This window comes from Dromiciops gliroides, chromosome 5, assembly GCF_019393635.1.
Source record: "Dromiciops gliroides isolate mDroGli1 chromosome 5, mDroGli1.pri, whole genome shotgun sequence".
NCBI lineage: Eukaryota > Metazoa > Chordata > Mammalia > Microbiotheria > Microbiotheriidae > Dromiciops > Dromiciops gliroides.
Window position 1 is genome coordinate 34066314 of NC_057865.1, and position 14220 is coordinate 34080533.

Consider the following 14220-nt stretch of genomic DNA (forward strand, 5'->3'; position numbering starts at 1 on the left):
AGATGGATATATAGGGATCCTTTGATTTCACTCTGACTGGCCCATCTTTTTTTTCCCCTCCTGGTCATACAATGACTCTATACACTAGTCTAGTACAATTTTTCATTGGCCTCAGACATTTACTAGCTATGTGACTATAGGTAAATCACTGAATGTTTTTCTTTCTTGTTTTTTGTGAGGCAATTGGGGTTAAGTGACTTGCCCAGGGTCACACAGCTAGTAAGTGTTAGTGTCTGAGGTTGGATTTGAACTCAGGTGCTCCTGACTCCAGGGCCGGTGTTCTATCCACTGCGCCATCTAGCTCCCCCCACTGAATGTTTTTCAACCTCAGTTTTCTCATCTATAGAATGAGGATAATAACACATAACTATGGGTTATTGAGAAGATTAAGTAAGGCAGCATATACAATTCTTTGCAAATGTTTAGGTCTTCTATAAATGCTAGCAATTTATAATTGTTATTAATGCATGACAACCTGCTTATGCCCACTCTAAATCAGTTTCTCTAAAGCCCTTTAGGTGACCTTTAATATCAATATTCCATGATTCAGAGCCATGCAACAACATGAATAGAACACTGATTTTTAAAAATGGCGGACTTTTGTTTCAAGGCTAGCTTGGATCCATTAAAAATATCAATCAATTTTCCAAAGGCAAGCTAACATTGTTTTACTCCACTCATTCAATCCTGAGCCAAACTTTTTCTTCATTTTCAGTGTCTATCCAAGATCTGATACACTGGCTCTATGGATTGCCCATCCAACTGCATATTATGTATAAGTAGAACAATAGGCATTTTTCAACCACTTGGTTCTTCATATGTAAGCAATTCAGTCAACCAATTTAGGATATGTGCATCAACTCTCTCTCATCTTTATGTCTACTGTCTCTGTCTCTTTCTATTTTTGTTTCTGTCTCTATCTTGACACAGACATATGTGTATGTGTGTGTGTGTGTATCTATATCTCAATACACACACACACACACACACACACACACACACACACACATATATATATATATATATAAATCTTACTCACTCTCCACCCCTCGCCCCCAGAATCTATAATACTTATCAAATGAACAGAATTCAGAATTGACTAGGAGGAAGAGGAGGAGATTATGTTTGACTTACTGCTGTTGGGAAATTTGGAAACAATTTTAATGATTCCAAGATACTCATTACTACAGAAGTTCATTTTCATAATAGTGCTATGATTCCACTGATGCTGTATGGCAGAGAAAGATGTAACATTATGAACTCAGAAGTATCAAAATTATAAGATACCTAGAGGGTCATGGAGAAAACATATGATTAAGTGAAGGCAAGCTCAAGGAAAACACCAGGAATAGTGGATATGTGAGTTGTGTCATATAAGACAGCATTAAGGGCTTATATAACTAGAAAAGGAGATGGGTCAGCCAAGGAGCCTGAGGAAGGAATAAGCAACAGAGAGATGGAGGGTTCCCCTTGCAATCACAAAGTCTGAAAAGAGCTAGAAGTATCCAGAATGTTGAATGTATTTCTTTAGACGATTTATAGAAGGATATAGAAGGATCACTCAAGGCAAAAAGAATTAGAGGAAAGGGCTTTGATTTGCACTGGTGGCCAGACTGCTCAGACTCTTGAGATTATTGGCTCACTGAAGTATCAAATATTAATAGTAATGTAAGATGAGGAGGCTGGACTTAATGAGCTCAGAGGTTACTTCTACCTTTAAATCTGTGATCCTGTGAATCTATGTAATATAGGAGTAGATATTGAGAGGAGGGGGGGGGGGTGCAAAACTGAAATCAATTAACATTACCACTTCTAAGATGTTTGAATGAGAATTATAGTTAGGCAGTTGAAACTAATGACTCAAATCATTTTTGTAGATCTATCAATCCACAAATCAACATGTTTTTATTAAGCACCTATTATGTACCAGGAACCATGATACATGCTAGGTGTGCAAAGGTGAAAGTGAAACATTGTCTTCCCTGTACTCAAGGAGATTTATTATTATTATTATTATTACTACTACTACTACTACTAATTATATGTGGGTGGAGGAGGATGAGAAACAACATGGATAAATATACATAGATGAAAACTATATGGAAACACATTTGTAAATATATGGAAATACATGGTGACTTTGGAGAGATGGTGGCACCATGTAGGGGAATCAGTCTAAGCTTCATGTAATAGATACTTTTTGAGCTCCAACTTCTATTTAAGTGATCTGTGTCACCTTTTCTCATGTCACCACAGACAACAGCTGGGATTGGAGCTTTTTTCCACATTTCATGAGTTTCATTGCCTGGTTATTTTTTTCCTTAAACTCATTATCATCTTTATTGGTAATGAGTCCTATCTATTTGAAAGGGAGGAATTACCAAGGATTAAAAGAATTTAGAACAGAGGGGATCATAGAGATTATCTAATCTTGTTACAGATTAGAACACAGGACTAGAGAGGGGGAAGTAACAAGTCAATGATGTCAGAGGGTATATCATAATGGTCAGTCTGGTGCTCCTGCTGCTAAGTTCTATTGCTCCACAGAATGATGAATTTTCCCTTGGTGTTTTGTTGTTGTTCAGTCACTTCAGTTGTGTCCAAATCTTTGTGACCGCATTTTGGGTTTTCTTGACAAAGGTACAGGAAAGGTTTGCTATTTCCTTCTCCATCTCGTATTACAGATGAGGAAATGGAGACAAAAAGAGTTAAGTGATTTGCCCAGTTAGTATCTGAAACTGGATTTGAACTCAGGTTTTCCTGACTTCAAGTCTGGAACTCTCTACTATGCCACTTAGCTGCTCAAATTTTGCTTTAGACTTCTTAAAATTCACATGAGCTAGAAGACACGCATTAACACACACAGAGAGCATCAATTAAATGAGTCTTCTTACCTCACTATTCAGCTTACTGATCTGTTGTCTGGTTTCCTCTGCTTTGATAAATAGAACCGCTGCTCCAAGCTCAGGGTCTGCAAGTGACACATACATGGCAAATGAATCCATTAGCAACAGGGTCACATTCCCAGGCTTAGGTGATTTAACATGGGGTAGGAAACCTGAGTTATTCCTTACATTTGGTCCTGATTTCAGTGCGTGCGTGCGTGTGTGTGTGTGTGTGTGTGTGTGTGTGTGTGTGTGTATTGAAGACAGAGAGGGGTTCATCCAACTTGGATTTTTAGAAACTAAGACAGAGCTTGATTCCATAATCATAGGACATAGATCTAGAACCGAAAGAGACCCCAGCAATCATCTAATCTAGTCCCCTTGTTCTACAGGAAGATGAAGTGATTTGACCAAGGTTGCTCAGGTTTTAAGTGTCAGGGACAGGTTTTGACCCCAGGTACCTGACTCCAGAGCCAGCGTTTTTTCTAAGACATCATGAGTCTACTCTATATGGCGCCCAAAACTTTGCTAACAGTTTCTATGTGTAAAATACAAAGTAGTTTGACTTGTTGTCATTTAGCATACATTCACTGAAATAACTAATTATTTTGAAGGGTTCAAAGCCATGATTTCATTATAGAGGGAATGCATAGTGAGGGGATTCCTCTACTAAAGGAGATCATCAACTTTTATGCAATTTACAGTCTTAGAAAGTTGCCTGGGGGCAACAAGAAGTGAGTTGCTCAAGGTCACATAGCTAGAATGTGTCAGAGGCAGGATCTGAACCCAGGTCTTGTTGACTTTGATATTGGCTCTCTGTCATTGCTTCATACTGCCTCCCTATTATGATATTGACTCTAGTCATTAGTTGCACTCATGGCCAACGGCTATGGGGGTACCAGTCTTACTAGTTGCAGATGAGAATAATTTTCCCCATTTTTTCCTCATCACTCTTTCCCTGGATCATTCTTAGGCGCAAGATCACAGTGTACCTTTGAGAGGAAACATCTCAGGAATCCTCTTATCCTTTTCTAATAATACTCTCCATGGAAGTATTTCTTTTCTTTTCTTTTCTTTCTTTTTTTAAAATAAAGGTATTTTATTATTTTCCAGTTACATGTAAGGATAGTTTTCAACATTTGTTTTCATAGGACTTCTAGTTCCAAAATTCTTTCCCACTCTCCCTTCCCTCCCCCCTCCCCAAAATGGAAAGCAATCTGATATAGTTTATATATGTACAAAAGTATTTCTTTTCTAATAGTGACCTGAGGGCTCTAGACTCTGGGAACAGCAGTGTCCCCAGACCACCAATCCTCTCTCTTCCAAACCCTCACAGCCCTCAGTCAGGGAAGCAAGTCCTGTGGAGGAAGGGCCAGTCATCTTCATGGACTGTCAACTAGATGCCAAATAGATCAGGTAAGGAAGCCTAGCTGAAATAGAAAGGCACCTTGAGTGAGAGAGGAGGAATCATGTGCTAGGCAGGTCATGATGCCATCACCATCTTGACCACTATCTCCCCTTAGACCTTGAAGGAGATAGCTCAGTATCCTAAACCCAAGAGTTTTTCTACCAGTCTATTGTTCTCAATCATCATCCTGGGAAGCAGGATGGGAAGCAATCCCTATGGAGATGCATCCTGGCAACTTCTCCTGTCTTTGTATCTATCTCTGGTGCCTAGTACAATGCCTAGCTCATAGCTGATACTTAGTAAAGGCTTATTGAATTGAATTCAATTGAACTCTAGATTGTCTCCCATGCAACCAGTTAAAATAGAGAGAATTTGGCTTCAGTGATCATTGCTATAGTTGATGCTAAATAAACTGTCCATCTGATATCTTGGAGGGACCACTCAGTTAATTCTCTATTAAGGTAAATTTGTGTAGGATGCTTTTTTGCTACCTTATCACACAGATCTCTCCACATTTGAGAACATTTGAAAGATTTTGTTTTAGCTTGGTTTTTTTCCACAAAATAATTTCAATCATGACCATTGCATTTCACAAAGGGGGATGAATGGGGTTGGGATGGTTAGGGACACCTTCATATTGGGAAGAAGAGAATAGAAATGGAGGATCAGGGGCTGCACCTGGTAGTTTTTGCAAACCTGCTTTGAATTATTGATGCCACTTCAGCACTTAATCATTCTTCTTCCTTCACCAGATGCAGAAAATCTATTCTTTTTAGTGTTGATTAAAGCCATCAACTGCTAGTTATCTGTTGACAGACCTCTTTCTACAGGCAAAAGCACAAGTGTTGGCATGGCCAAACTCTCTCAAGTCCTTCCTGATATTGTTTATCTCCTAATAAACCCCAATTAAATGAGCTGTCACCAAATAAACTGCAGAGGAGCCTATGATCCTATAAAACACAGCCACCATGGTATTTCCTCCATGTCACATTGTATTTTTTTCTGTTGCTGTTTTTTGTTTTTGTTTTTGCTTTTTTTTTTTTTTTTTTTGGCGGGGCAATGAGGGTTAAGTGACTTGCCCAGGGTCACACAGCTCATGTCAGAGGCTGGATTTGAACTTAGGTCCTCCTAAATCCAGGGCTGGTGCTTTATCCACTACACCACCTAGGTGCCCCCCACATGGTTTTTACAGATTGGATTTGTCTTTAAAACAGGAAAACAGGGTTACTAGCTGATAAGTGCCTCCTGAAAAACCACAGGCATGATCTGCTAAATTGCAGATAAGAACTGTAATAATGGTCATGTGAGTACAGACAAAGCAAAAGTGAGACAAAAAGTCTGAACGGTTATCAGTCTTGGCCAGTTTTTAATCACATTGAGAATCACCTAAAAACAGGAAGATATGAAAACAGTCCTTCAACCATTTAGGGACAAAGAATGGTCACTCCTTCAAAGAGGAGCAACTAGAAAGCTGACCTGCTAAGGGAGGAGTCACTCGGGGATCCTGCCTCGTTTGTTCAGAACCAAAGTCAAAAGTCTGGTTTTCCTCATTAGTAATTCCATCTTCTGTTCCATCCACGATCCTGTTTAAAAATAAAAGGCAATACATTTGAACAGGTGAATAAACAAGCTGGGCTTTCCATCAAAGTGCTCAATATTTATAAAAGACACAATTGAGAGTATTTGAAGAGTAAATCAAGGTGTTATTTCTACCATTTGATAAAATAGGTGATCTGGTTTCATTGATGGATGGATAAACTCAGAGGCAGGAAGACTTGGGTTCAAGTCTGGCCAATGACATGTAGGAATTAAAGGATCATGAATTCAGAAGAGGAAGGGACCTTAGATATTCTACAGCCTAACCCTCCCATTTTCCAGATGAGGAACCTGAGGGTGAGGGACATAAAAGAAAACTGGAAGGGTCTTTGGAGGCTATCTCTTCCCAAACTCTCATTTCACTGATGAAGAAATTGAAGCACATGAAGGTTGAGTGATTGCTCAAAGTCATAGAAGTAGTAAGTTGTAGCATCAATTCTACCCAGATCTTTTGATTCCAAATCTATTGTCTTTCCACAGCTGCACTATGATAGCTGGGGAGCCATGGGCTAGTCTCAGAACTTCAGGGCCCAAGGCCATTTTGTGGTTATTAGCTAAAAACAAGTTGCCAATTTTCATTGGTGAGGAAATTTCTAATCTAGGAGTTCCTTACATGGAAGAAATCATAGTGCCAGCTATCCCTATCACCTCTGAAAAGTCAGTATCATGTCAGGGACATGATTTCACAGTTTGGGAATTTTTGGTATGAGAACTTATTCCACCAATGCTTATTATAACTTCTAGTCTGAGAGAGTTGAGCTCAGCTCAGAGAGAGGTTAGGGGGCTTGCCCATGGTCATACAGCTAGTTAATACCTAAGGGGGTGTCAGACCCAGGTCTTCCTGGCTTCATGCCCAATACTTCATCTATTATACCACAGTGGTTTTTGTTTTTTATATATTTTTAAGAGGTAGAGGTGAAAAGTTTAGAATTTAATTTTAGAATCACAATTTCATTACAAATTCCACTCGGAACTTCATATTACAACATTCCACTCACCTGAGAGCTGGATTTTTCCTCCAAGTCTGCATCACCCAGAGGGAAAATGTTTAGTATTGTAAAAGAAACTGTACAAAAAAGTAGCATCCCAGGAATCTCCCTAATGTCCCTATTCTGGCTTCTGGAATTTCTTAAGGTTAAGTACATGGGATTCACAAATGGATGTGAAGCAGGATTAGAGTCAGTGTCTCCTGTGCCTTCTGACAGCTGAGTAACTGCTGCAAACTCTCAGTTCCCTTTATTCCTTTCTATTAATGTCATCTTTCTCAGTCAGTTGAACCAGCAATGTTAATGAGGGATTCTCTCCGTAAGTGGTCCTAGCCCCTTGGAACTCAGAGGTGTGAGAAAATAGTGGACTTTGCCAATGCCCAAAGGACCCAGCTGGAGGAGATTGATTTGGATTGAGTGAGAGAGTGAGACCGACTGACTCTGCTGATTAAATCACTTGAAGTTGACTTGATTAAAACCACACCTGCCTGACTCCCAAGAGGGAGTGTTCTCAGAGGCTGTGGACTATGACATCAACATGAGGCCACCCTCAAGTCCAGTGAACCAATGGATTTGGGTGATGCTAGCCAATTAGATTGAAGCAGGGTGGAAGGACAGCCTCTCTTCTGGAAGTAGAGGAAGTTTGGACCGGAAGTTTGATGATGGACCAGGCTCGTGGTGGAGGACTTGGGAGAAGAACCAGGCCAGGCTGAACTCTTATCTCTCCTCTAGAGTAGATAGGTTTCTTTACTTTCTGAACTCCATGTGTTCTCTCTTTACTCTTTAATAAATGCCTAATGCCCCCAAACTGGTGCTAAAGCTTCTAATTTATAAGTAAACCCTAGCTAGTTTTTCCTACAGTGGGGAAAGGAATAAGGTGACCATACATTAAATTTTAAATGTCACAGAAGACACATGGAACAATCATGGTCTATTCCCTCAGTTCCTGGTCATAGCTCAGTGACTGCATCAAGCAAGACCTCCCCTCTTTGGAGGGGTTTCTGATTAGTTCTTTTGATTAAAAACGAATCCAACTTAATAGCTCTTGGTGCACACCTTACCCCTTGCCCCAGGGTAGGTGATCATTGGTTGGTGAGGGGTGATTAAAATGTGTTACAGTATATAAATATAATGGAATATGATGACACTACAAGAAGCAATAAGAGGAAATGTTGTGTAATGGTTAGAGAAACCTGCAAGAGCTGAGTTCAAATCCAGCCCCTGATACATCCTGGCTGTGTAAGCCTGGCTAAATCACTTAATGTCTCATTGCTCTAAGCAGTTTATTAAGAGTAAAAGACTCAGAGCACATCCAAATCTGAATTGATGCAAACATTTGTCTCATTGGGAATTCCCTACATCAATGAAATTACAGATCCAGTAAAAAACCATAACCAACACCAATGAATCTGAGGAATAGAGGAATTAGGGAAATTTTGTATGATAACAAAGAATAAAAGAAAGGAGAGCCATGAGAACAATGTAAACCATGACTGCAGTAATGTAAAAGAAGAAAACAGGACTTAGATCCTATGTGATGGTCAATAATGGTTTTAGATGCTGGTGTTGGAACACATTGACTTCATCTTGAAAGGAAGTGGAGACCAATAGGTGTGGAATGCTGGATACTATATCAGTTATGGTGTTGGGTGGTTTTGCTGGGTTGCTTTTCACCCTCTTCTTTTTATAGGGAATGGTACCATGGAGGGGTGATGAGGTCTTTTTTTGGGAAGTGAATTTATTCTACAAACAAAATTCACTAATAAAACATCAAAAATAAAATTAAGTACAAGTCATGTCTAATGCCTTTATAAAGAGGTACACACAAATGTGATGTTGTCCAGGTCTACATGACTTCTCCCTTCCTATAACTACATCGAACTAGGGACAGAGAGCCACAGATTGGGGGGTACTTTCAGCAATCATGTCACTCACCACTTTTTTCTGCCTTTTGAGAAAGCTAGGTGGGATATTGGATAGAGTTCACTAGACCTAGAATCAGGAAGACCTGAGTTTGAATCCTGAATAAGACTCTTATTGGCTGTGTGACCCTGGGAAAGTAATTTAACCTCCTTGAGTTTCAGTATTCTTATCTGTAAAATGGGAATAACAATAGCACCTACCTCTTTGGGTTGCTATGAGAATCAAATGAGATAACATGTCAAGCACTTTGAAACATTAAAGCACTATAGAAATATTAACTATTATTGTGATATTTACTCACCCTTTAAAGCCTAGCTTTAGTCTCACTTTGCCCATGAAACCTTCCCAGATACCTTTAGTCTATAGTGAGCTCAACTGCTGCTGAACTGCTCAGTACTTAATGTATGCATTTGTTAATTAGTGGCAAGTGTCCTCTGACATTTCCAATGACATCATTTCACCAGTGCTCTGTTCTTTGACTTCTCCTCTGATTTTGCTTTATCTTGCCAACCGGCAAATAGTTTAACTTGCCAACAGTACCCCCCTGGGGGGCATTTCTTTTTTCAAATATTATTCTTAACATCATATTTTTCAACATTATTTTGGCTGGTACAGGTGGGAGGAAAGATTTCAAGTCATCTTAGGGGCAATGCTGAGTTATCTGAATAGAACGACTTGGCCTGGAGTCAGTCTATTTGCTGCCAAGGCTCAAAACTCCAATAAATCTTACACTTTACCCCCACTGGAGCAGTCATCACAGGGCCATACATGCTTACATGCTGTAAGTACTCAATCAATGGCTATTGACTTATTGGGGCTTAGGCAGAGTAGCTTTTGCTCCCTTCCTAAGAAAAGTTAAATGCGACTCATTTCCATCAGCATCAAGTGCTTGCCCCCCACTGCCTTTTCACTTGTTTCTTGCTAGTGGATTGCCTAATGCCTGTGCCATAAGGTTGAAAGTCATTTTTTAACAGTTCTTCCTGACTCTGAAATGATCTCTCTCAGTCTTGTACACAAGCTTTCCAAGGGGGGCAGCTATGGAAATGCTTTCCTCTTTCAGAGCAGGGAAAGCTACAACACCCCATGCCAACGGGGGATCCTTTTGTCTCAGACCATGGCGATTGCTTTGTATGTGCTATATCCACTCCATGAGCAGGCCTTAGGATAAGCTTGAAGGTCATCAGAGTCTGGGGACTTCTCTGATAAGGTGGTGCCTATTTTGCAAGGTTGAAGCACATGCTCTGTTCCAGGCTCCCGAGTCTGAGGCATTAAACTCGCCTTCTCCAGATCATACCTACCAGTACTCATGCAACCTTTGCTTGATGATGTCTTCCACTGGTAGGGAATCCACAACCTCAGGAGGAAGGTCTTTTCACCTTGGGATGGCTCTCATTATTTGAAAGCTTTTTTCTGACATCAAGCCTCAACTTACCTCTTTGGAGCTTCTATCCATCCCCCCAGCTCTGCTCTCTGGGCCAAGCAAAACAAGTGGACTCCTCTTTTCATATGAAAAACTCTTATAGTACTTGAAGATAACTATTGCATCCCTCCTTTTTTCTTTTTTGGTGGGGCAATGAGGGTTAAGTGACTTGCCCAGGGTCACACAGCTAGTAAGTGTCAAGTGTCTGAGTCTGGATTTGAACTCAGGTCCTCCTGAATCCAGGGGCTGTGCTTTATCCACTGTGCCACCTAGCTGCCCCCATCTCTTCTTTTTTTAACCAGGTTAAACATTCCCAGGTCCTTCATCCAATCTTCACATGACATGAACTTGAAGCCATTCATCACCTTACTTGCCCTCTTCTGGACACATTCCAGCTAATGAATAGCCTTAAAATGTGGTGCCCAGAACTGAACGCACAAACAGTGTTTGCAAAATGTTTCACACATATTATCTCAACCATCCTAAGAGGTAGGTACCATTATTATGCCCATTTTATAGTTGAGTGAACTGAGGCTGAGAGAGGTTAATGACTTATCCAGGACTACATAGCTAGTTAAGGAATGAGAAAGGATTGAAATTCCGGTCTTCCTCATTCCAAGTCCAGAACTTTATCCACTATGCCATATAGCTAGTTGCCTGCAATACATTCTTATAGATGTTGTCTGACCAAGGCAGAGAACATCTGGACCATCTGCTTATCTCTGGAGGCTATACCACCCTTACTTCAGCCTAAGCTTGCATTAATTGCTTGGCTGAAACATCACCGTGTGGATTCCTATTGAGCTTGTGAAGTCGTCGTCATGTGATTTTTGTTGGTGGCTAATGCTTGCTTTCATGACCCTTCCATTTTTGGAGTGTTAATATTTTTTTCATTTCATTCTCATCTTTGTATTTACATGTTTTATTGGATTGTTTTTAATTAAGACTAGGAACATCTTTTCTTTTCATTTTTTTTTTTGCTCACCTCAGTCAGGGAACTACACACACTACACACACACACACACACACACACACACACACACACACACACACCCTTCTCACTTACATGGGCAAATTGGATCCATGCATAGGAATAGGTCATTGAAAACCATTGGTAACTACATACCTTATTTGGTAGTTTAAATATCCTTCACATTAAACTTTTTGTAAGAGCTGCCAACAAGGAACACACCGAATAGTGAGACCACCACTTTCTTACATTTACTCAGCCCTTTGGGGATAGTTTGATGGTCCCTTGGGTAAGTCTACCTATGGTTCTGTAATGAGGAGGTTGGAAAAGTTGATTTTCATAGTTCACAGGGTTTAAAGCAAAATAGACCTTAGAGATTTTCTAAGTGTAATTTCTCTAGCCTACTTCAAGTTCTAGATTCTCTAGTCTAGTTCTCATTTTACAAATGAGAACCAGAGAGAGAAAGTAATTTACCTCAGATCACATGCCTAGTTAGTAATAAAGCTAAGATTTTACCCAGGTCCCCTGACTCTGAATACAATGCCCTAAAGTCCCTTCTATTAGGAATCTACTGTGATTCTAGAACTGGTTAAAAAGCAGTAATGAAAGGAACTAGAGACTGAAGTACTTGAATCATGGAAAGTTAGTTGATCATGAGAGAAAAAGGAAGACATGAGCTAACTGATTACCTTGGACTGAGATCAGGGGGTCCTGTGATATTAAGGGTTGAAAGATGCAGCTTCAGGTTTTTCTCCTTTCTTTTGCTGTGTAAATGGAGGTCAGTTTCCTGCTTGGTTCTTGGAGGGTTTGAGCCACAGACTCTGATAGGTGAGTGGAAGGGCATGGTTCCTGAGGCTAATTGCTTTAAGCTTATGCCTAGATAGCTTTTATTGCTTCCAAATTTCTTGTTGCTTGAGGAGGGGGTGCCTCTGGTGTTTATGGGGGAGAGAGAGGCAGTCTCCTCTTCTTCTTCTTCATCCTCTTCCTCATCTTCCACTATTGATGGGAGTCTCCTGTTTATGCTGCCATTTCCCTTAGGCTCCGTCTAAATTAGTGAATAATACAGATTAAAGAAGAATGCAATGCATTTGGCAGAGGTACATTGTTCATGCTAATTTCCCAGTAGAACAAAGACTAATCCCTTAGAGGTTTACTTCTCATTAAAATTAATATCATTTGGGAGCCTACTGTTATTTATCTGGGAGCTCAGTCCCTGGAGGATGTCCACATCAAAAAACAATCTGATCTTCACTCAGTTTCCTCTCTGCATTCTTGCTGCCAAGAGATTTTTCCCCCTCTTGGTTTTACCCTAATTCTTTGAAGTTTCCTTGTGAGGAAGTTTTTTGCCAGACTCACCTTTTGATTCTGATTGCTTGGTTTCATGTAATTAATACTTTTGTAAAACTCTTGAGGGGCCATCAATTTGAATTCTAGAGCTGGGGTCTTTAGCTAGGCATCTACAACTATGTTTAAAAATTGTTTGGTAATTAATTTCAATATAATTGATTTCATTTGCAATTTATTTTATGCATTTATAAATGATTTTGAGAAGCAGCCTATCAGCTTCTCATCTAGTCTAGCTTGACTAGACTGGCAAAGAGGGTCCATTAGCAAATGAATGAAAGTGTTATATACTAAGGTGAAGCCTAAGGGAAAGAGGACAGTAGGCCCAGCAGAATATACCAGTATTCCAGAATAATTAAAAAAAATTCTGAAAGAATCTGAGCTGTGATGGACACCATGATGTGGGTGAGGAAGAAACAGGAGCACCAACCATCGAGAGCATTTGTTCTTAGATTAAGTTGAGAATAGTTAACACATCGGCCCAGGGCACAGAAGGGATTGCTGAGGCAGAGATGATACTAGATAGTGGCAAGAGTGTGAGGGGCAGCAGTACCCAGTACTAGAACAGCTATAAATCATCTATACTGCTTCTGCCTTTGATCTGGGCTCCAGACTAGACTTATGACCATGGGGAAATAACTACTGCTCTGAACCTTAATGTTAAGTGAGACCTTAATCCTTGTATCACCTTGGAGTGAGGGTTGTTGTGACAAATCCACTTTGTAAACTTTAAATGGGGGTTGTTATTTTAATGACTATTATGTGACCTTATTTACTCTACTCTCTAGTTTCTACTAAGGGTAATACCATCTTATTCTTCTTGCTTCTCAGAGAGGTTATAAAGATGTTTGAGAAGGAGGAAGGGGAGGAGGGAGAGGAAGGGAATAAACATTTATGTTGTACCTACTATATTCCAGGCACTGTGCTAAATTCTTTACAAATATTATCTCATTTGATCTTCATATCAAACCGAGAGGTAAATGTTATTGTAATTCCCGTTTTATTGTGAAGAAACTAAGGCAAACAGAGGTTAACTGACTTGCTCAGGGTCTAAGCAATTAGTATCTGAAGAGAAATATGTGAATTCCAGGTCTTCCTATTTCCAGACCCAGAACTCTATTCACAGATTCCTCTAACAGATCCTAATCATATAGGACCATAGATATAAAGCTGAGGGGGAGTACAGATGTCGTCTAGTCTTACATGAGGTAACTGAGCAGAGAAATTAAGTGATTGACTCAAGGTTACACAGCTATTATGTGGAAAAGCCAGAATTTGAACTCAGGATCTTTGACTCTGAGTTCAATGCTATCTTCACTATATTTACCCTATCTGAAATTTCCTTGAACAATCTGGAAGAAATCCTCAATATTTACTTTGGAAAGTATTAAAATGATAGTTCTCAATGAAATTTCACTCATATACCTGGGTGTTTTTAGTCATCAAACAAGAACAAATAAGCAGCATGGCATAATAGAAGGAGAGTCTGCCTGGAAGTCAAAAAGACTTGGGTTTAAGCCTCATTTTTCACACATATTGGCTCTGTGACCCTAAATAACTTCCTTAGCCTCTCAATGCTCTAGATAGCTCTCAAGACTAAAAATTTCAGCAGAGATGATGACCTCGATTCGTAGAGAATTCCCTGTACCAACGAAATCATAGATCCAGTTCTTTTGTGATTTCTACCA

The 14220-nt window shown here is 39.8% G+C and overlaps 1 protein-coding gene across 2 annotated transcripts in view; it reads right to left on the reverse strand.

Annotated features, from left to right (window-relative positions):
• Positions 1 to 14220, reverse strand: part of KCNH8 (potassium voltage-gated channel subfamily H member 8) — a 418936-nt gene that overhangs the window by 26743 nt on the left and 377973 nt on the right. For both annotated transcript variants that reach the window (XM_043967854.1, XM_043967853.1), the window contains 3 exons: positions 11878 to 12233; positions 5770 to 5876; positions 2895 to 2971 (listed from right to left, as the gene is read on the reverse strand). In XM_043967854.1, the coding sequence (XP_043823789.1) occupies positions 2895 to 2971; positions 5770 to 5876; positions 11878 to 12233 (540 nt within the window). The remainder of the gene's footprint in view (positions 1 to 2894; positions 2972 to 5769; positions 5877 to 11877; positions 12234 to 14220) is intronic.